At 37.9% G+C, this 24,694-nt stretch overlaps 1 protein-coding gene across 1 annotated transcript in view; it reads left to right on the top strand.

Moving 5' to 3' along the window:
- The window catches only part of LOC108967811 (homeotic protein female sterile), a 54,879-nt gene extending 30,919 nt beyond the window's left edge, over positions 1 to 23,960 (top strand). The window contains exons 2-5 of the mRNA XM_018931437.1: positions 20,296 to 20,793; positions 20,859 to 21,059; positions 21,123 to 21,870; positions 21,937 to 23,960. Coding sequence (XP_018786982.1) covers positions 20,296 to 20,793; positions 20,859 to 21,059; positions 21,123 to 21,870; positions 21,937 to 22,436 — 1,947 coding nt within the window. The 3' untranslated portion in view covers positions 22,437 to 23,960. The remainder of the gene's footprint in view (positions 1 to 20,295; positions 20,794 to 20,858; positions 21,060 to 21,122; positions 21,871 to 21,936) is intronic.
- Positions 23,961 to 24,694: the final 734 nt, after the last annotated feature.

The following is a 24,694-nucleotide window of genomic DNA, read 5'->3' as shown; positions in this document are numbered from 1 at the left end:
AACAGCTGGGCAGCTTTAAATGACCTTGAACTTGCGTGTGACACTTTTCTAACAATAATCTTTCAAGCGTCCCCAACTTACAACTATTCACGCACCTACACACGTTCACTGCATTCTGCCATGCCGCATGTTTATGACTTATTAGGCAGCCATTTACTTGTAATGGACACTTTGCAACAATTCCAAATCGTTTAATTATTGGCCAAACATACAATATTGCAATAAATAAATATTTACCAACACACAGACAGGCAAATTATATGTCACTCTCTGATGTGTGTGAGTTAAAGATTATTTGTTATATAATATGGCGTTTTGTTCATTGATTCAACCATGCGACCGAATAGCAATGCGGGGTGCAGCGACCACCAGGCCACTATGTATGTGTGCGGCAGGCCACATTTGACTTGCAACAAGCATTTAGTAGCTGACGCTGCTGCAGCGTATTAACTACACAAATTGTGCCAGTTAATAATGCACAAACACACACACATTTGCGCATGCAGATATGGAGGCAGACAATTATGCTTGCTGCTCGGCATAAATGTATGCATGATTATGTCCAAATGAGCATGAGCGTTTGTTGGCGTGCATGTGTCTTGTGAGCCAGACTCGCGTGCCACATCATTTGTGCGAGTGTGTGTGGGTGGTTGCAGCCAGTTGCATGCAGCCACTAGGCTTTGCACTTTTCACTCAATGCATTCCAATTCATTGCGTGCCGCAAATTGTGGCACACCATGACTGCCTGCTGGCGGACAGACGTCTGTAGAGACAATGACGCAACTATGCAGACTAAAGTGACAGTAAAGCGTTATAGCAGATCTCATACACAGTGCTTTCCGCAAGTGTGTAAGTGTGTGTGCAGCACGCTTGCGCTGCTTGCCACATTTTTGTTTTGGCGTCATCGCGGCAAAGATAATCGAGTTTGTTGTTGTAAATAATTTTTGTTATTGTTGTTGCCAACACTGGCATGGATACACTTTAGCTATTATGATACTTAGTCGGCTAACCGCGCTGCCGTTTGCGGCTGCCACACTTCTCTAACGGTGCCACCATTAACGCCAAGCATCAACTACAATTCCTCACGAACTGTTATTGTTATTTTTATTTAAATAGCTATTGCTATGCGCATAATTATTTACTGCCACTTACTGTTATCCATGTTGTTGTTCTTGCTAATTTTGTTGTTGTTGTTATTGTTGTAATTGCTGATAATGACTATCAAGTAGTGCCATCAATTTGCTTGTCTCCGGTTATGTTGCTTTTGTCTTTGTCGTGCTCCATCACCTACGCTGCTGCCAACACCTGCAATGCCTGGGAATGCCACACGTTGCAAGCACACATTCACGCTCAAACTTTATTGTTGCTGCCTGCTTACGCTACATTCTCAGATGCTTATCCCATATGGGAGTGTGATTGGTTTGGCAACAAGCAGCACACCATCTAATGCAGCAGCTACAAGAACAGTAGTGCGCATTTGCCGCACTTGCCTCATCACCTCATCTTGAGCCGCGAGGCATTGGCATCAATGCACTAATGCTGATTTGACTAGATTTGCATATGAATTTTCATGATGACATCCGCACTGGCAGACACGTACAACAATAACAACAAAAACAACAGCAGCAGCAACAATAAAGCCACATAAGCGCCCAATCACACCCGCTAGAGGCGGCAGTCGGCCAGGCAGCAAGCCACACTCCACGTGTCTAACGGACACCCAACACTTATGCACAATTGTTGCAACAGCGCTGCAGTTGCTGGCAGCAGTGCGTGTTTGTTGCGCTGTTTGTCTACACGTGTTTTGTGGCTGCCACAGCGTGCGGCGACGGTGGCAATGGCGGCAACACTGCCATTCATTTTGTGGCGTCCCTCGGCAGTTAAGTGAAATCTATGCTTGCCGCATATATACACACGAACATGCAACACTTGTTGTTTTTGTTGTTGTTGTTGGTTTCACGACAGTGTTGCACTTGAAGTGCGTCGGCTTGGCCTTATGCTTGCCAGCTCGGCAAGTGCCACTTCGCCACGACTCCACACTTCGGCTGAGCCACCAGAAATGAATGCAACAATCGGCAACACGAATCGTGGCCACAGTGGCGTGGTGTTCGTAAATAGAAATTATTTTTATTGAAATAGATTTTATTTTTTATAAATAAAGTTCTCTAAAATTGTAGGTTCACCAAAGAACTCACCCACTTAACGCTAGACTTTCGAAGTAATTTCGATGTTTGCTGTTCTATGGTGTAAGCTACCGAACAAGACCTATTGCTGAAAGACTAATCTTCTAATTCTTAATTTGTTTTTCGTCTTCGGTGCTCATTTCATCACGTCTGAACTTAGCATACCAATCTTTGATGCTTGGTTTTCCTAAGGCAGTGTCTGGAAACTGAAAATCAAGCCAAGTTTTTGCTTCAACTCTATTTTTTCTCTTTAATAAACAGTATTTTGTAAATACATGGAATTATTTTTATCCATTTTTTTTTTTGTTCATTTTAATTTTCACTAAAGTTGGATTACTCAAAATAATATAATTCACAAACGAAAGAACCTACAGATATAAAATTTATAAGTGCGTCTTTTTCTGGTTAGGGCTAACCAAAAATTATAGAGGACTTTTCAATTGTTCTGACCTTACTTAGAAGTTTTTTTTCTGTGTCAATGGAGCTTACTCGACTTAGAAGCCAGACTAAACTGAAACTCAATTTCTTTCCTCTATTTTTTCACCATCTTTCTTGGAACTGATACTATAGAGAACGCGTATTGCCAACGAGGCTTCTTATGTCATCGTGCCTTCTACCTGAAGTTTATACTATACCTTGACGCTATGGATATTGATGTTAGTTTAAGTGGTTGGGCGGGTTTCATATATGATATTTTGGCTTTCTGAATGTCATAATGAATGAATTTTCCATCATCAGCCACAAAACGATTTAATAACTCCTTCTTTCTGTAACCTTGAAGCAAAACCGTGGCAACTTTCTTTTGTTTTTAAACAATTTTCCGCTTCCTTTTCCGAAAGGTATGCTTTATGTTACTTTTCTTTAATTATTCATTGCTAAAGGGAGTACTTGAAACCTCTTATCTACCGACGGTGTATTGCTGCACCTGAAAATCGTATCAAAATCTAACTTATTCACTAAATAACCCCTCTAGTACTTATTTAATTTAATTCTATAAGATTTTTTCGCTTATAATGGATAGCAACGTCTTTTCATTCTCCACAGCCCATTTTAACCCACTGTGCCACATATGCTCGGCGCCGAGTGCGAAAAATTTTGTTTGCGGTTATTTTTAAGCGCATGCTATAATTTTCTCCCTCATTTCTTTTATTCACGTGATAGAATATGCATTTCTTGCTGTGGTTGTTGCGGTTAGAGCTATTGCTCTATTTTCTTTTGCTATTGCAGACTTTTTTTCTGTTGCAACACATTGCAGTGCGCTTGCTTATGTGGCAACAATGAGCATTGCATGGCCTAGTATAAACATTTGGCGCGCAGACAATCATTTATGCCTTCATATTGTGTGCTGTCATAGTGTGAGCGGTTTCACACACATCTACGAGCGCAGGTAAGAAATCGTATTTTTTCACTCGTCATCTGCTTCTATACAAATATTACTCTCTTCCATTAATGTTGACCCCGCAGTTTTCAATGCGTTTTGTTACATAGACCCATGTGGCAACAAAAATGCTGGAACTTCCAGGCGCTAATGCAATAACCCGTTATATTTATACGGAGCAGTGGGCTGCAATTGCTGGCGGCTTGAAAGCTGAGACCCTTTTTGATCCGATGTTTGTTCGCATGCAATGATTACGATTTTTTATTTACCCTTAATTATGTAAGTACGTGGAGTAAGTAGGTATGTATGTATGCATTTATAATGTTTGAATATGGTACATTTATGCGTGCATTGCGTAGCGCCTTTTATGTTTGTGTGTTCCATTTTTCACTTGCCTGTCTAATGCATAGCGCGAGATGCGTATAATTCATTGGAAGAGGCGCAATAGGTAGCCAGTAGGAAAAATTTTTATCACTAATGGGCTAAGTACCCAGTGGAAACAATTTTAAGGATTATTTAATTTGCATGATTTACCGGCTAAAATTGTACCCAGCAAGAAAAATTTTAATCTGCTAAATTCGAGCCCAGTTGGAAACATTTAGAGATTTTTTTGTTTTCTGAAAAAGTCTTATAATTTTTTTTTATTCATTACAAGCTGAAACCGTACTTTCTAAATAATAATTTTTAATAATATTTTTCCGCCTAAAATAGTACCCAGTAAGAACTTTAAGACTTTTGTTGAAACACCACTATTTTTTAACACCCTACGATAGGACCCATAAAAAAATTGTTATTAATTTCTTTTTTTAAACTAAGTTACATTAAGTTAGAACATTTTTTTATACCGAAAAAGTAAAACCCAGCAGGAAATAATTTTGTAACAACATTTTTTATTAATATTTGCTAATAACAAGAACAAAGTAGAAAACATTTGAATGAGATAATCTTTATTAAAACCCAGTGGGAAAAATGTAGAGATTTTTTTCGGAAAAATTTTAATAATTTTTTTGTTGATAACCCACTAGGAAAAATTTTAATAACTTTTTAACCCGCTAAAATAGTACCCAGTAAAAATGTAGAGTTTTTTTTTTTGTTTTTGAAACCCCACTAAAGGCGTATTCAGTAGGAATAATTTTTTGTTTGAAAATTCACTATTTTTTAACATGCTAAAATAGAACTCAGTAGAAAAAATATTGATTTTTTTTTTTTTTTTTTTGAAAACTGACTAAATTGAGTCGATTGGGAAATTTGTTTAACTCAATAAAGTAGAACCCAGCGGGAAAATTTTTCATTACAAAATTTTTTTTAACGCTCGACAATAATAATAGGTACCCAGCAAGAAATATTTGAATGAGATAACTTTCATTAATGCCCACATGGAAAAAAGAACAGTAGAAAAATTTTAGTGACCACAAATTTTCTAAAAACTGCTAATAATAAGTACCCAGTACGAACAAATAAATATATATTAATTTTTTTTCAAAACTAAAAAGTTAATCTCGCATAGATAACATAGTTTCTTTGACGTATTATAGAAAAATATATATTTTGTGCTGAAATATTTTTGCACTAGAAGGTTAAATGCGAAATTTAAATACAGACCATCTAAGTTTCGGTAGCATGTATAGTATTACAACTCTAGGGAAACTATAGAGCGCCTACAGAATCCTGTTTCGACTATTATATGATTTTGTCAGCCTTGGTACTCGCTGAGGTGTTTTTAACTATAAATTTCGACTACTTATTTTTATAGTCTAAAAACTCTTTTTGTATTTTCAAACAAATTTGAACTTAGTTTTTATATTTATAATAATAAATAAATAAACAAACATGAACCAATTTGGTTAGCAATTTTTTACTCAATATTTAAAAAAAAAATCAGTCAATTTTGCGAAAATAATTTACAAATATTTAAAAAAAAATTCAAAAAAAAAGTTAAAATTTTTCGAAAAATTCCAATAAATAAGTAATAAAAAATTCAACAGAAATAACAAAAAATAACTTTTTGAATTACCCAATATCGAAAAAAAAAGAAGAAAATGTGCGTTCTTTTTTTTTTTAATTATTGCCACCAATTTGCTTCAAATTTCCTAAAAAGTTCCCTCATGTGATAAAAGATAATTTCTCAAGTGCCTTTTTGGCATAATTTGTCTTAGTTAATATTAAAAAAAAAAATCAAAATTGTACAAAAAAAATTGGAAATTTTACTAAACAAAATTACGCAATTTTTAATTATCAAATACAAAAATTCAAAATGAGTATTTAAAAATAAATTTTCAGTGATACGTTAGCACGAAACAGCCTCTATCAACACAGTGACAAAATGTTTGTAAACTAGTGTTATAAGACTAATTTTTCGAATGTCGACGCAAAATATCGTCATAGAATTGTCAATCATAAAAGCAACAACATCGAATTCAAACTAACCAGTCCAACTAATTAAGAAAATTACATGGCTACACTTTAGACACGTGCAAAGTTATGCAAAAACAAAAGCTAAAAATAATAAATAATACATGTATATAAAAATATGAAAAAGTTATGTGCTGATAACAAAAAAGCAAGCAGACAAACAGAGTGAGCAGCGAGTGAGCGGAAAATGCTCATTTCGTTCCGCAACGTTAAGCTATATGATTGTACTCACATTGAATTGTGGCATTGCCTATATTTGGGGGCACAGCCAGCCAGCCAGCCAGCAATAGCAGCGGCAACAGCGGCGGCAGCGGTGCTACTGCTGTCTGCATTGTACGGTGTTTCGTCGTGGCAATTTTTATAATAACCGCATGTATTTTTGCATTTGCAGCTGTTGTTGTTATTTTTGTTGTTGTCGTTGGTAATTTCCGCGCCATTCAGACATTAAAACGCGCACGCACACCCACCCAGCGGCACAAGTATTAAGCTAGATCTGTGGATGCACCCGCTTTGGCAACGAATGAGCGCAGCAATGAATGCGTGAGCGTTGCTAAGTGCATGTGTGTGTGTGCGTTGCATGTGTGTGTGTATGCCACAATGCGTTGGCGCAAATAATAAATAATGACCGCATTGTTGCAGCGAACGCATTGTGCGTCAAACGTCACAGTTTCATTTACCATACGCATTGTTGTTGCTTTATTGTATTATTTTCTCTCTTGTTATTATTTTTATTCTAGCGTCACCGCCACCACACAGCTATTGTTCCAACAATTTTTCCAAATGCAATGCGTTGCCAATTGCTGAGTTTCCGCCGTTCGCCTTTTTTTCATACCGTAACGGATTCTTTACAGCTGATTTTGTTTTTGTTTTTGTCTGCAGCACACAACGCCATCAGCCATACTCACACACGCAACGCATAATCACTGCGAGCCACTTATTCAGTCAGTCAGTTAGTCATCGAGTTAGGCAGCTGTTAGTTTGCCAATGTTGCGGCGCCTGTAAATATGCAACGCATAAGCAGGCACAACATGCGGTCGTTCGCAGTTGTGCATGTGTGTGCGCTGGTGCGTGTGTTTAGAAAATTATGTGAAAAGAAAGTGCATAAAATGAAAATGCAAATGAAAATGTGCCGGCGCAATGTGCACATGTATGTATACGTGTGTGTGTATCTGTGTGGAACTGTGGCGGATGAGGCAATCGGAAAAATTATAACGTCTATTGCTTATTATGTTGGCGTTGGAGTGCCATACAGAAACAAAAAAATAAATGTGTGTGTGTGTGTGTTTGGGTAGCGCCACCACTGTGCAGTAGTGGCGGCACTTGCGTGCTGGTGTTATTTTCATGGGACTGCAAAGTTATGCGCCAATCTAGTATTTCCATGCATTTGCAACTTGAACTATTGAAGCGCCTTGAGTATTGAACTATTGGACATGAATTAGTGTTCTTCAGCGCTACATGTAGCGTGTTGGGTATAGGGTTAGGTGTTATATTTTGGAGCAGTGACTGGTTACCTCGTTTCTAGAAACGCCTTTAAGGCTTAGTAATGTAAAATAACTGAATTGGGAAGTTTTACGAATTTTTTCACATGAAAGAATACATTTTATTATGCCAAGGTTAAGCGTGTGAAAATTAAAGTATTACAAGTATCTATGTTAAGGAGCAGATATATGCCACAAATTCTTAAACCATTTGAGAATTACAAAAAAAATCTATTTTCAACGAAATAGAAATAAGAGCCTATTAACAAGAACGACGTGGTGTTAAATTAGGTTAAAATTTATTTTTTAAGCAGATAATCTTATGCCATATGTGATTTGAACAAAATGTCGGCCTCTACCACACGACTAAGTGCAGCATTTAGGCTGGAACTTCAGCTATAGTGCGCTGAATGCTGTCTTTGAGCTTCTCAAGAATTATTTGAAAGGCTTAAGCCCAGAGACTCTATAAATCATTATTCCCGTCTTGCAGAGGCATGGACGATGACAGCATCTGATGAGTCTTTCGAGAGATAGGATCTGCGAAGGATTTATGGTCCTTTGCGCGTCGGACACGGCGAATATCGTATTCGGTGGAACAACGAGCTGTGTGAACTATACGACGGCATTAATTAAGCGAATTAAAAGACAGCGCCTACGCTGGCTAGTTCATGTCGTCCGAATAGACGAACACACTCTAGCTCTGAAAGTATTTAACGCATTACCCGCCGGGGGATACAGATGAAGAGTTCGACCTCCACTCCGTTGGAAAGACCAGGTACAAAAGACGAAAAGGAAAAGTAAAGAAAAGAAGAAATTTGTAAATTGAAATTGTACGCATTCATCAAATTTTGTGGAAAAAGTGGTTAATATCGTATTATAACGTTCTCTATTAATGGTGTTAAGGTCATTTTTGCCACATTTCGAGAGAAATAAGACCCAATGAATTCGCCTCACTATAATACGCAGGAAACGATCAATTTTCGGAGATGCACTTGCACTACCTTCGACTATAAACACGTAAGTGGCTTCTACGCCAGTAAAGAGAAGGCTGCCTGAATTACACGATCTCTCCCACCACATTTGACTCACCCCAATAGTTTAAATTTTGTTTGTTAACGAAGCCATTGGGTCAGAAATCGGCGTCATTAGAGAAGATGGTTTTTTAATGAGCTTATATTTGTGAATTTTTTGGAGCATGTGAATCTGTGTCGTATTCTTGGACAATTCCCAAGCATTGTACCAAAATCCAACATGGCATAATGAAACGGCAAGTTCTACTGCATACGCCGACAAAATTTATCACGAATCAGTAAACAAACATGACCACCACGAGCTGCTAAAATCACGTTATCCCTTTTGAGCAAAATATTTTAGGAATTATGGGATATTAACTAAAGTTAATGCCTAATAGTAACATTACTTTACGACTTTAAATCAATTAATGGATTCAGAAATACAATTACGAAAGTTTCTATTCAAAGGCTTGGAAAACGTATCGAAGTCACGATTGACTTCTGGTTTATTAATTTATCGATTCATACTCAGTTAGATTTCAAGAATTAATAAAGAGAATTTCAGGCAATGATACCATTACCATAGAAATTGTTCAGATAGAATCATTATAGCTTATAGCTGCCATATAAAGTGAAGGACCAAAATCATGTCATTGTATGGAAACCTTTTTTGTTTGACGAGATATCTTCACGAAATTTGGCACGTATTATTTTCCAAGGCAACAGTATAATTACAGAAGATATTGCTTAGATCGAACTACTATAGCACATAGCTGCCATACAAATGGAAATATTACAATCCACCCCTTGTATGAACAACTTTTTTATTTGACGAGATATATTAACGTAATTTGCTACGTATTATTTTTCATAGCAAGAGTACAATCTCTGAAGAAATTGTTCAGATTGGAAAGCTATAGCATATAGCTGTCAAACAAACTGAATGATCAAAATTATGTCATTGTATAGAAAATTATTTTATTTAACAAGATATATACATGAAATTTGGTACGCATCATTTTCTAAGGCGACTGTGTAATCTGTGAAGAAATTGCTCAGATCGATCTACTATAGCCAATAGCTACCATACTAAGTTCCAGTTAAAAATGCGAATAAGGTTACAACTACTACTACTACTACTACTTTACGCTATAAAAAATATAACTGTGCAGCAATATGCAGCCTAAGTTAGCGTTTTTTCGAGTTTAGCATGTATAAGACGCCCTAAAAAAGTAGAGCGTCTTTTACATATGTACATACTAAATATACTTAACCTATAATTGTAGGGTGATCCTGTGCGCTGTTAATATTCCAAGTCCTCGCAAAACTTCCGAGAAGAATTTGAGCACTTTTAATTTTCAAAAAATATACTACTTTGTGAAAATACAAAACGAATTTTCGCAATAGGCGAGCAATTAAAGAAGTCAAACATGCCGCTGTTGCAACTATGGCACTCATACGCACTGTTGGCCAGCAAGCGACCGCAGGCAGTGCACTAACCAGCTACGGGCATTGCATTACACAGTTCACCATGCATTTTCCCAGTGCACCGATTTGAACTCGATTCGCAGGAGTGTGGGTGACGCTGTGTCGGGGTCAGTGCATGAGTGCGTGAGCCACGGTTGCACCATTTAAAAATGCGTGCATCAACGCGTTGTTGTTGACTAGCACGGCGGCTAGGTTGTGACGAGTGACGGGCAATGCTATTGGGAAGCAGGCATCACCAGCATATCATAAGCTTAAAATAAATGAGGATGAGTGCTTGTAAGCAGGATATGCAACAGCCTTACATACAGCATATGTGCGTTCGTATGCATGTGAGTGTGTGTTAGTTTATATATGAGTGCATGTGTGTTTTGTATGCCATAATAACCATCTACTTTTTTTTTTATATACAGAACGCGCACAGGCGAAATTGTGCCGCGCGCGCGAATGGGTAAAAAATAAATTAAAACATCGACAAAAATACAGTGCCACACTGGCAAGCGTGGCAACAACTTAAACAAAAATAACAATAAACACTTTGTCTGTCATGGCACAATATTTGCGCCGTCACACGTACAAACATAAATAAAATCGGTATATGTTTGGCGCGACGGTGTGTGTGGCATCAATCGGCGTGTGGGCAACGGCAGCATAATGCATTCATTGCAACGACATACGCACGATCGGCGGCAGTTGGGGGGCGGGTGGACGGGGCAGGGCGCAGTCTGTTGGCAGTGCGTGGTATATACGAAAAAAGACCAAAAAAGCTCCGCCTATAAAAACTTGTGCACCAATGCTGGTTGTCTGTTTTTCTCTTTTTTCCATGCGTACGCCAGCCAAGCGCTCGCTTGCTTGCCACGCTGACGTACACGATTTTTGTTGCACGCAACGCGCATTACATGGCTGCTAGTATGAGTGTCTGTGTGTGTGTTTTTTACTCATTTATTTTATAATATTTTTTGCTGTGCTTTATTTTTCGCAAATTGAAACCTGCTTTCCGCTGGCATAAAAATGTCCAGGCCTGCTGCTTGTTAGTGTTGCGCTGCTGCTGCTGCTGCAGCAAACTCTTGTTGTTGCTTTAATGGCTGCTACGCTGTGACTGTTGCATCCGCTTACAGCAAACGGGGCTGCGTTGCGCGTTAAGTTTCACGCAATGCCACAACTCCATCGCTGCTTAACCCTGCCGCACGCAAACATATTGACTGTTTTACCCGCTACTCAACGTATTGTAAATACAAACACTCGCGCGCGCTTCACCACCATCACCACCGTTAACTTGGCTGCTGTCCACGCTACGACGTCTGGCAAATAAAAAACAACCACCATCACACATGCGACCGCGAAAAACTTGACCAGCAGCCAACCAAACTTTTCGCATGCTTCTTTTATCGCTTTCGCGTTCACGACGATGGCTACTTTTTTATTGCCTGTTGTAGTCTAATTATAGAAGCAGCGATGTGCGTTTGCCATATGAGTGAGACGTGTGTTGTTGCAACAAACATTGTAAGATTTTTTTCAAGTTGTTGGAGGTGGCGCTCACAATGCTACTAAATAGGTGTTGAGACATTAAGTATATGCGCGAATTTTGGCTTGGAAGACTATTAAACGCACTCCTACCTATATAACCGTTACATAACCGTTTTATAAGAATTATGTAACCAGTTTATAACCACTATATAACCATTATATAACCATTTTAAAACCATTATATACCATTGCATAACCGATTTATAACCAGAACTCAATTTTTTTTTTTTTCAAACTCAGGGTTTCAATCAAATCGTTTTTCCCGCCTCTAAACTTATGAAAGCCATGTTATTTTATTTGGCATTTTAGGTGAAAATATATACCTACATTTTGAAAAATCTTCAAATAACAAAATTGGAGGCTATTAGAGTTGCTTTGGCTGTGTGACGAAATATTAATACCTTATTATTTTTAATATATATATATTGCCATATTTTCTGCTTATCGCCCAATGTTGTATGAAACAGTTTTCCTCTACTATAAAAGGCCTCTCAAGCTCAGCGTTCTTACTGTTAAAGGCTTCAGAGCTTTGTTATTATACTTCCACATGCCTCACCTTTCCCCTTAGTCTCATTTGCGTATGCACAAAGCACGATATGCAGTACATAAGCCCCATGCACTCCGAATGCAATTACATGGTTGCAATGTGGCTACAGTAATAGATGTCCGGATGGAAAAAAGTCACAAAAATTACACACGGTTGTTAGTTAAAAAACAAATAAAAATACACACAAGTTATATATATATTACACATACATATATATATAGATATCACATATATTAAATTTGTTGCTCGCTCTACCGCCATTTGTTACTAGATTTGTCCACATTGTTGCTGCTTTAATATTTGTTCCACAAGCACACACTCACACCTACATACATATGCATGTATATGTGGTGCATTGAATTTATTTTTGTTTTTTTTTTTGTGGGATTTTTGCATAGCACCTAGTCACACCGCTTCATCATGTGTCTGCCTCAAAGTTTGAATGTTTGATGATTTGTGTTGCGCGCGCTATGCGCTCCGAATTTCGGCTGCCCTTATGCGCCTGTCAAATTAACAATGCACAAACGCATACAATCTAATGTGGGTATATATATATAACTAGCAGTTGAGTGCTTATACACATGTAGTGTATATGTGTGTGTGTGCGTGGATGCATGGCATGCCACAAGCAAATAAAGTCAATCGACGCATTCGACCCACAAATAAAGCGAACAATTGTGTTAGTGTTTGCTTTTGTTGATTTTGCCAGCGCACAGTGGGTCGAACTTAAGGTGAAATTAGTTGCGGATGCTTAAAGGCTGAGCCCAAATGTAACGCGTATATCTTCAGGTCATATATGCTGAAATAAAAATGCAATAAATATATCATTAGGTAGCCATAAATCGAGAACTATGTTTGAAATGTAGCAGTAAAATAGTTTCCGTACAAAAACCGATTATAATCGATAATTTGTATGACAGATATATGCTATAGTACCTCGAACTGAACAATTTGTTCGAAGATTGTAGCGTAGCCTTAGGCAAAAATCAATGCCAATTTTCGTAAAGATGTCTGATCAAATAAAAAAGTTTACTTCACAAAGACTTTCTCTTGATCGTTCAGTTTGTATGGCAGCTGCATGCTATAGTTATCCGATCTGAACAATTTCTTATAAAATTACAACGTAATCTTACAATAATCGTCTTCAATTTTCGTGAAAATATCTCGGATATAAATATGTACATATGTGTTTCTTGATTTCATGTGAACTGGAGGCCTATAGTTCTTAAACTTTATGAGAATTACAAATAAAAACTAATTTAAAAATGCATTTCTGAAGCTTCAGAATCTTTTGTGTTTATACACTTCACTTCACTTCTATGCCAACAAATGTGATATATTTAGAGTAGCTTCATAGCTTGTGACTTTTGAAATAGAATAATTCTACATACGAGGTGTTCAAAAAATAAGGGAAATTCGCGGGTTTTGAAAAAATATTTATTAATTCGTCTTCATTAAAGTTGTCTCCTTCAAAATAATCCGCCTTCGATATTAAGCACCTAAGCCAGCGCTTTTTTCAATCGTCGATTTACTTCTCAACCCGTATTTTTGGGATAACCTTTAGCTCTTTTCTATATAACTTCTAAAATGATAGCGCTTTAAGGTACTCTTTATTTTTGGAAATAGTAAAAAGTCACACTAAGCCATGTCTGGCCAACAAGGAGGCTGGGGCATCGTTGAAGTATTGCTTATCGGAAAGGATTCTCAAAATTTTTTTTATTTTTTTCTTTTGACAAACGGAAATCGCCAAACTCATAAAAACACATATAATCTTAGCAAGCCAAAATAGGCAATGCGTACAGCTAACAAATTTTCCGCACTTCAGACTCATATATGTATATAGACATAATAACACAAGTAAGGAAGGGCTAAGTTCAGGTGTCACCGAACATTTTATACTCTCGCATGATAAAGTGATAATCGAGATTTCAGGCGTGGCTGTGAACCGATTTCACCCATATTTGGTACATGTCATCAGGGTGTTAAGAAAATATTATATACATTGAAATCGGTCGAATACTTCCTGAGATATGGTTTTGGTCCATAAGTGGGCGACGCCACGCCCATTTTCAATTTAAAAAAAAAAACCTGGATGCAGCTTCCTTCTGACATTTCTTCCGTAAAATTTAGTGTTTCTGACGTTTTTTGTTAGTCGGTTAACGCACTTTTAGTGATTTTCAACATAACCTTTATATGGGAGGTGGGCGTGGTTATTGTCCGACTTCTTCCATTTTTGAACTGTATATGGAAATGGCTAAAAGAAACGACTCTATATAGTTTGGTTGACATAGCTATAGTAGTTTTCGGGATATGTACTTTATGTACCCACTTTTCCAAAAAAATTACGTCCAAATATGGCCCTCCCTAGTGCGATCCTTTGTGCCAAATTTCATTTTAATATCTTTATTTACGGCTTAGTTATGACATTTTATAGGTTTTCGGTTTCTGCCATTTTGTGGGCGTGGCAGTGGGCCGATTTTTCCCATCTTCGAACCTAACCTTCTTATGGAGCCAAGAAATACGTGTACCAAGTTTCATCATGATATCTCAATTTTTACTCAAGTCGTCACCCTGATCACTTTGGTATATATAACCCTATATCTGACTCTTTTAGTTTTAGGACTTACAAACAACCGTTATGTGAACAAAACTATAATACTCTCTTTAGCAACTTTGTTGCGAGAGTATAAAAAAAGGTTTGCGATTGGACTCTGTATTCATGTATGTATATCAGCATAATACAAAAATTTAATGAATCCCCAAGATATTTTAAAATGTTAACATTCTTCTCCTACATTTTCCTTTTATACCACTTTTTAGCACCTTCATACCACTGTACATCAATTATCTACACACATAGCGCACTTAACATTAGCTGACATACATTTAGGCTCAGCAACATAGTGTCCGTATTGAGCATTAGTGGGGGTGGTGCCCTGGCAACATGTATATAACTTTGCTAACGGTGCCGCGCTCATGACTTTGTGTCTACATTCATTGCGGTACATACACACATGAAGTGGCCGCGTCAAATTAGTTTTGAGTTCACTGCTACAAGCTACAAATTTTCAAAATAAAATGAAGTTCGTTAAAAAACAAGTGTAAACAAATAATATGCGCGACTGCACGGCGACAGATATATGCCGTTATTTGCTTATCATTTTTGTTACACATGGCACTGCTTGCTTGCGCTCCATCTCCCTCTACCGCTCAGACTTTTTCTGCGCTGCTTGCCCATAGTTTGCCACATTTCCCGCCGATCGTAAAACGTTTGTGTTTTAATTGTAATTTATTTTATTTTATTGCATAGACATTCAATTCATTTTAATTTAATTAATTTTATTTCGCTTTAAAAAGCTTTTTGTTGTTACGGCTTATTTACTTATTTACTTTTTCCTTAGTTAAATTGTGTGTGTGTGCTCAAAGCCAGCACAGTGTTGCAATGTTGCTGCTAAAATGACACAAAACAAGGGTTTCATAAAAAATATAGTATTCCACATACTATATATATATGTATATATATAATATACAGTTATATATGCAAATATAGCTTACACCGCTTGCTATGCTAAAAACGCTAGCCAGCATTTAGGCGCATTGCAATGGCGTTCGGCGCACAAACTGCCATTGGTTTCCTGATTTGGTTATTACTATCTTTTTTGCAAAATATCTGGTTTGTTTCGTTTCGACACGCAACTGTAGCCTGCCACACACACACACACATTTGCAAACCCATCAAACGGCGTTGCGCGTAATTTTACTTTATTTTGCATATTTTATGCCTTTGCCGCTACGCTACACAATACCGTTATATTTAAAATATAAAATAAAATTTATTTTAAATAAAAGTCTGGCAGCAGCATCGAGCACGGGTGGACAGCACAATATGTGCGTTCGCCCATACACGAGTAAATGCTTGCATGTGCCTACATTTAGGCGCATAGCTTGGTGGAAAGCATGCGAAATAGTTACATAGTGTATAAAATGTATATATATTTACAGTTACATGTTGCAGCATACAAATCTGTTGTATGCATAAATAAATTAATGAAGGTGAGAGAATTAGCGCCGCCTCCCTTTGCAGGCAGGTGAGCACTTTTTAGACTTCTAAATCCAGCGCGCATAGCAATATACCACAAATAAACAGACTAGTATACTATATCACACACATACTGAGTTGTTCGTAATAACTCTGTGTGTAGCGAGTACCAGCCGCGGTCACTCCTTTTCAATATTCCTAAAAAACCCAACCCAGAGTCACGAATTCGTACATCTCATTTACTTTTTTGTAAGGTCATACAGTAACTTTTTATGTTCGCTCTTTTAATGCTACACAACTTAAAGGCTCAAAGCGGATTTTTACTGTCATAGCCTCGTTGGTAGGTGTGTAGCGGATATTTAAAAAAAATTTACCAAACCTAATTGTAGTTAGTTTGCAACTTCAGCCACACCCTCACCATATTTCCGTACATAATTGCACTTTGCTGTGGTACATTTTCAATAATAATAGCAACAGTGTCAATCAAAAGCTTCAGTTTGTCCATTGCCCACTTTTATGTGACGATCCTAGCTTAGTTGTCTAAGTTATTTTTTAAGAGGAACTAGGTAGTGTACAGCAACGTTATTTGGCATGGGTTATTATCTAGGGGTATAATGCAATCACTGAAGAAATTCTTTAGATCGGATCAATTTGTCACATAGTTTTCATACAAACTGAACGATCGGAATCACAAGCTTGTAAGGATAGGTATATAAAAATCAATATTCTTGTATTCTGAACGCGAAAAATATTAAAGACGTTATGAGTTCTTTTTCCAGTTCCATATGCAAGAATGATTTTCGTGAAACCTTAATAAAATGATGACTAATTATTTTCAGTAAGTTCCATTAACTATACACTACATTCAAATCTATATTAAACTCTCTAAGGCTATGTGCCGTAGTGTTTCACAAGTTCATATATTACTTTCACAAGTTCATATATTACTTGAAGGCATTACACTCAGACGAAGGAAGTACACATATAACCATATAATTATTTGGTATTTATAGTGTGTCATTGAAAGTCTAACTTAAGCAGCAGACAACCCGCTACACCCAACTACTTTTACTACATTTAATTCTCGAAAATGTGCTATAAGAAGAGTAGTAAGTTGAGAAAACTAACGGCCGTTGTTGTTGTATCAGCTTCTTGGCTGACTAGAAAGCGATAACTTTACTGCACACACTCAAATGACTGCATACATACATGCCCCTGTACATAAAATTTTATTACGAGCATGCATTTGCATGTATGACAGTCTGCTTTTAGGCGCAACTACCGACACATTAGAACTAAAAACTATTTGTGACATTATTTGTCGTTAAGATGAAAGTGTTTGGTATTTGGCATGGGAAAATATAAAGACGTTGCTTTCTTTGGGAAATAGGCAAGCAGTTTGCTTAGGTGAAGCAGTGGCGAGTAAGGCGAGCTAGTAAAGCTGACTCAACCCTAAACATAAACTGCCAAAGCAGCAGAAAATAACTTATAAAGCATTTTATTTGGAATTTCCTGCGCAAGGGAATATGGACATTTTGTATAGTAAAGAAGACCTTAGCAAAGCCGCCAGTTTCCAAAAATTTTTTGGAATATATTATATTAAGTTCATTACAAATAAAAAAAATTAGTTGAAGTTTGATTTCAAATACGAAAAGACTTTTCAGACTACCCAATATAATTATGAAAGTGTGTATGCCCGTAAATATATTTTCTATCAAACGCTGGAAGAAATTTTAAAGTTTTATAAGTTGTTTTGTAAATAAAATGATATTCTAAGTTTTTTGGGCAGTTTATTAGAAGACAGATATCTTCCAAGCATATCGAACTTGCTCTGAAAGTTTGATAAGTCCATTTATGAACTAAAAGTAATAAGTTTTCTCATTATGCGTAAGTAGATTAGGTCAGCTTAGTATAGCTACCGAGATGTTTCTGACATCTGTCAGCGAGCTCAAGGCCTCTATAACACCTTTGCTTTCGAAGTGGATGCATACCTCCCTTAATAAAAATATGTTAAAGTACATCTGCTGCTACCTTAATAGCTATCACTTCTGCTTGAAAGACATTACAGTGCTCTGGCGGTTTGAAGCAAGAATTTATTGAGAATTCCCCCTCCAGCATTCATCTTCAGCTTCTATCCATCCGCGATCTTCCGTTCAATGCTCCTTTTCGCCTCCGACCTATATACAAATTTCTCGAAGGTATATGTACAGAGAATGAGCCACTAGGAGTATCAAATGGATGAGCCATTACACATTAAAGGCCATATTTGGTGTWATACGTAATGCACCGCTGATGCCAAATAGAGCGGCTTGTTGGAAACTTTACAGTTGTTTAGCAAATGTAGTTTTATCAAGCGCACTCCACCAGACAAATATATCATAGAACAGTATTGGCTTAACTACGGTCTTGTACAGCCAAAGCACAACTCTGGGTGAGAGTGCCCACTGCTTTCCGCTAGCTTCTTTACAGCAAGATAAGGCAACCAATGCCTTCCTAACCCTCTACTCAACACTAAGCTTCTATAATAGCTTTCTATCAATGATGCAACCCAAGTATATTACCTTTTAGATACGCTGAGAGTATTCCAATGAGGGAAATGTTACATCCGGGATTTTCATTTCTATAGACATCTACCTATGAGCCAAGCATTATCGGAAAGAACAAATGCAAGAACCACGCATGCAGTTTCTCGACAGACGAGAAATGGAGTGCAAAATCCAATAGCAAAGAGCTGAAAATGACTTTTGCAAGTCACTTAATTTCATTACCAACTTTTAGTAAATGAAATTTTCTGTTGAAATTTTTCTAAGAAATAGCTTTTCGCTTTAGTTGTTTCGACCTGACTCGCTGCCCATTACCATTCATTCCAATTACTCGGCTCGACTTTTATATGTCTCCCAGTCCCTTTTTAATCGCATCGATTTTCATTTACTTTATCTGTTTAATTGTGGTAGATAAAGTTAGCAAACCGCATTTTAAAGAAATATAAAAAAAATGCGCTTAGCTTTCAATTAAATCAATTTCTTGCCTTTACAGCACGTCTTCCTCTCGAGAAGAGCAAATCCTGCCCGTGTCTGTGGCATGAGGCAGTGGGTAAAGGGTTGCATACAAAGCTTTAAGGGCGCACACTTTCGCCACACTTTGTCTCCTTTCAATCATTCATGCGAAGAAATATAAGAAACTTTGCTTCCACTGACCCCCAGTATTTCAATAAACTGTACTACTATCTCAATTGTACCCCAAAGGGAGAAGCACTCAAGCATATTTTGATCCATACATACATACATATACATAGACGTTCTTGCATATTCATTTATGCAACGATTTAGCAGGCTAACATAGAGGTCCTGTATTTTTCGTGCATTTATATATACACTGCAGACGACAACTATATGCCATGCACACGCACACATTCATATTCATTTGTATCCTTTGGAGTGCCTTAAGCCCTATTTTTGTTGGAGAGTGCACAAAAAGTTTCTGTGGTTCTTCTATTCATTTCTTAGATGTTACGTATGCCTTCTATGAATTAAAAAATACACACGTAAATGTTGCTGTGTGTGTTAGTGTCCATTACTTGGCACGGATATCTTTTGGTCATAAAAGTTTATAACCAACCTAAGAGTAGAAGCGTGAGGGCAAGACTAATGAAGATTGCTTAACCGACAGTCGATGACTCGTCGCTGCGGACTTTAACTTTTGGTTAAGGGGCTACACCCATGGTTGGCTGTCACACACAGTTAGCGGTCAACGTGCATTGAAGCGAGACTATCTGCACTTCTACTTGATCCAACGAAGAAACGAAGAAGCTTTATTCCTCAAAAATTTTAACAGGAAACTAAAAGAAAATTTCGAAAGTCTACGCTTAATGCAGACACGAAGTATTTTTTGTACAACCGAGTTTGTAAAAGGAAACATTCAGTTAAAATAAATCGAGTCAACGAAATTTTCAGCCGAATAGGGGGCGAAGTGCTAAATAGCGGAGACGGCTTCTGATGCTCAGCGTCTTTGGCACCAACTTAGTAAAAACAAAGCAGCTGCCTAGCAACAACAAATCACAGTTGTTTGGCAAAAGTTTTGCTTCTCTAGAGACTTGCGCGCGCTCAAAGTAGGCGCTGCTTGGCTCATGACGAAGATATTCCTTACAAATTCCAACCAACACTTTAGCCTGATTTCCTTTCGTATACCACATTCACTTACTAATCATTGCGTTGTTATTTTCTTTGCTTTCAGGAGACCATCCCAGCTGCAGCGACCACAACCACCACGGACGCGACCGGTAATGGTGGTGGCAGTGTCACGGGCGGTGTTGTGGGTATTGGCGCCGCAGCGGGTTCGGTGGCTGGGAGCGTTGGCGGTGACAACAACACCGAAACGGATCCCTATGCCGGCCTAATGAAGGATGCCGACAAATTGAAACTGATGCTGTTGGCTTGGAATTATCAGAATTCAAATGCGGTACGCAATGGCACTGAGGGACCCGATTTGGGTGTGGTTGGCGGTTTGTGGGCACAATACCAGAATGCTTTGGCACAAAATGCGGCAAATAACAAAATGGACATATCCTTGTCGCCGGTGCCGCGCACAGATGTCACATCACCCATGGAGGCGCAGGATGAGACGAACTCGTCGGGGCAGAAGGAGGAAGATGAAGGCTCTGAGGATGATTCGGATGATAAACTAGATGAAAAGTTGGCCACACATGACCCTGAACGGCTGAAGGCGTTCAATGTACGTACGCATTGTGCCTTTTAAAAAGACGTATGGCACTAACTAACTTGCTTTTTGTATTTTAGATGTTCGTGCGCTTGTTTGTGGATGAAAATCTTGATCGCATTGTGCCAATTTCCAAGCAGCCAAAAGAGAAAATACAAGCAATCATCGATTCGTGTGCACGTCAATTTCCCGAATTTAGCGATCGCTCACGCAAACGTATACGAACGTATCTGAAGTCGTGCCGACGGAACAAGAAAACACGCGAAGGCTGGGATAACACCGTAAGTTACCATTAGCTATGCACTAAACACATGCTAAACGCACATTCCTTTATTTTTCCACAGACCCGTCCAACACCAGCACACTTGACGTCCGTGCAGGCGGAGCAGATACTGGCGATCGCCTGTGAGAATGAGTCCATGAATGCCAAGCGTATGCGTATCGGCCTGGAGCCCATCACACATGCCATACCAGCGCCTGGTTCAGCCGTCGCCGCAGCTGCAGCAGCAGCGGCAGCAGCTGCCGCGGCCGCCGTGGCTGCCACCAGCTCCGCCACATCCGTGGGTGGCGTTGGCAATTCCACCATCACTTCGGTTTCGGCTGGCGACGCCATCTCCACCGTCACAACGTCTACGCTGCCGTTTGTTGGCGGCGGTGGTGGCGGCTTCGCACGTTCCACACCCAACTCCGATGCCGCCGAACCGCTGTCGTTGACACCAGCCGCTGCCGTGGCTGCTGCTGCCGCCGCAGCTGTAGCTGCTTCAACGGCTGGCGCTGGCGGTGGCAGCGGTGGCATTAACTCAGCGCGCAGCTCACCGTTGGCATTGAGTTCGAACACGAGCGTAAGTGGCAGCACTAGCGGACTGGACATAAAGCCGTTGACGGCTGTACTATCGAATGGCAATACGCCAACCAATGGTACGGTGGGTGGACTTGCCGGTTTGCCTGCCACAAGTCCACTTTATCGACCATCAGATTTCACTTCACCTTCAGCAGCATCGCCATTTGTAGCTGCTGCCGCTGCGGCAGTGGCTGCCGGTCGCACGCCAACCTATCCCGGCTACTTTCCGGGTGTAGCAGGGCTTGGCAATGGTGAGTTTAACGCGCCACTTTTACTTAAAGGTTTATGCTTCAATGTTTATTTGCTTGTGCTTACAGTTGCTCCTACTGATCTCTCCATGAAACCGTCGTCCACCAGCACATGTGTTACACTCACCACCGCCCCAACCACCGTCAATACGAACAACAATATCGGCGTGATGGGTGTCGGCGCACCGAATCTAACAAGTTTGGTCGCCACTGGTGGTCTCTCCATCAACAATAACAATGCGCTGGTCACCGCCACACAGCAGCTACAACAGCTGCAACAACAGCAACAGCAGCAGCAACAACAGCAACAGCAGCAACAGCAACAGCAGCAGCAACAGCAAGCAATCATGGCGACCGGTATGAATGCCAATCAAATGGTTGGTGGCTCAATGAACGATCCCAATGTGGCTGCGGCTGCTGCCGTACGTCCACCGCCATTGTTGGCGCATAAACTGAGTCCCAACGAAATTACGGCAGCGCGTCAGGTGATCTCGGCGTATCGGGAGAGCGCAGCATTTCTGCTACGCACCGCCGATCAGGTCGAACAGCTGCTCGTGCAACAACAGTAATTGACCAAATTAGCGCAGAGTTGCATTTTATTGTGTGGTGAATATGTGTGTGTGTGGTTAATTTTGAGAATTGAGAGTTTTCATTTGATTTTAATATTTTTAAAACATTCATAATTTGGGTTTAAGTAGTCGAAGTAGCTTTTAATTTTTGCTTAGCAAAACGACTTCATTTGCATGAATTTTTGTAGGCAGCATTTTCTATAGCAGACATAAACTCACCATAGACCTCTCTTAAATGAGCGGGTTGTTCCTATTTTAACAGTAAACAAACAACACTTATAATAGCAGTAACCAAAAGCACAAAACAGAAATAGTCAAGTCAACAAAAAACCAATGAAAAAAAAATTTAAAAAAATAGCCAAAGCCAAATGTTTAAATGCAAAACTATGTAATAAATAGATGTTCTACTTGCATTAATTTTTTTGAACTAGTATAGCAGCCAATAATACATAACACCAGATTTGTGCGACTAGACGCAAATTTTATGTGGATCCTTGAATACCCCGGCTTCATTTAGAGCAATTCGAATTGAACTTTTGCGAGACTTCACTTTGAACTCTGCAAAAAAAGTTATAAACTTTTGAGGGTATATCTCCCTTAATTTAGAGCGTATTGAATTGAACTTCTTTGACGTTTTACGTTGAACTCAGCAAACTAAATAGTAGACGCTCAAATTTTTGTGGTACGTGGAACTTTAATATAAGAAATTGTGAAAGTGGGAATATTCTGACTTCTACCTACTGTCGCCACACTATGCGCGGCCTTACAATACAGTATTCAGATTTTGTAAAGTATATTTTATATTTCTTTGCAGAATTTTCTTCTCTTAACATTTTTTTATAGCTTTCAAAAGCCTTCTACAGCAGTTTACACAAAAATAAATACAAATATAAAACTTCGTAACTGTGTTGAGAATTACAAGCATGCTCATACAAAGAGTGAAATGAAAAACATATAGCAATAAATTTTGACGTTATTAAACGCATTTTTATGTATTGAAAAGTATTTCCTCTATATATTCTTCTTCCAACTTGATCTTATATCGTCTAGAACAACGTTTAGTCACACAAATCTGACTCAAAACATAAATAGAAAATACGTATTTACATTTAATGTGTAAATCTCACCCTTGAGACTCAATACAAAATCATAGTAATAAAAAAAACAATAGCAAAGAGGGGAACGCAAACGAAAATAGTCAAATACAAAAATCGAGCCACGGCTCGCTAGTGTAAAATGTCACTTAAATGAGCATGAGATTATTGAATTTCCTCTCAATGTAAATTTTGTATGCCAAACAATGCTTACTTTGTATTTTTTATGCAATTTTTAAACCTTTTAAGCATTACTTTTCGAAAGTGGTTCAATAATGGCTTCATAACTTGAAACATTATGTTTAAGTTAGCATTATTTATAAGCTCTTTGAGAGCGGCAGGCGAATTAGTAACGAGTTGTGAAAAGGATTTATTTAGAGACGATTTTCTAAAAGAATTTTTATTAATTTTTCATAAATTTTCATTGCATTTTTACATTCTAAAATTGGCTTATAAGGCTTATTAAAATTTTCTTCATTAAAGAAATTAAAAATCCAATAACAATCTAAGCAGTAAACTCAGTTTTTCGGAGCCTACTGAAATATTTAAATTGATAATGTTTTTTGTAGAAAGTAAATATTGCATAAATGATTTTTAAGAATTTACTACTTTTGGCAATTATAATATTCTTTTCAGAATTTCAAAAGAAGTTTCAACAAATTTGCTACTTTTGTTATTTATAATTTTTTTCAATATTTCAAAAATATAATTTTTGTTAACAAACTTGCTACTTTAATTATTTATTAAATTTTTATCCATATTTCGAAACTATCTCCTTTTCAACCAATTTGCTTTCCACTTTGTTAATGTAACGTTTAATTATAACTTTTGAAAAAAGCCAAAAACTGCGAAAATACTATGAAAAATTTTATACAGGGTGATACTAAAAAAATATAATATTAAAAAAAAAAAAAAAAAAAAACACTAAGAATGAAAACAAAAGTGAATATGTAAATTATTATAATAAAAGGTTTTATTAGCTTATAAAAATCAGTTACTTGTAGCTTCTAATAAAATAAGTATAATGGTTATTTAGTTTTGGCTTAGTTATGGAAAAAATCTAAACTGAGATTGAATTTGTAAATGTAAACAAAAAAATATTTTTATAAGCTTACTAGATTCTCAGTTTTTCTGCTTTTATTGTTATTTTCTTATTATATATTT

The sequence above is a fragment of the Bactrocera latifrons genome, unplaced genomic scaffold (assembly GCF_001853355.1).
Source record: "Bactrocera latifrons isolate USDA-ARS-PBARC rearing strain unplaced genomic scaffold, ASM185335v1 scaffold_2, whole genome shotgun sequence".
Classification (NCBI taxonomy): domain Eukaryota; kingdom Metazoa; phylum Arthropoda; class Insecta; order Diptera; family Tephritidae; genus Bactrocera; species Bactrocera latifrons.
This window is presented reverse-complemented; position numbering and strand designations above follow the sequence as displayed.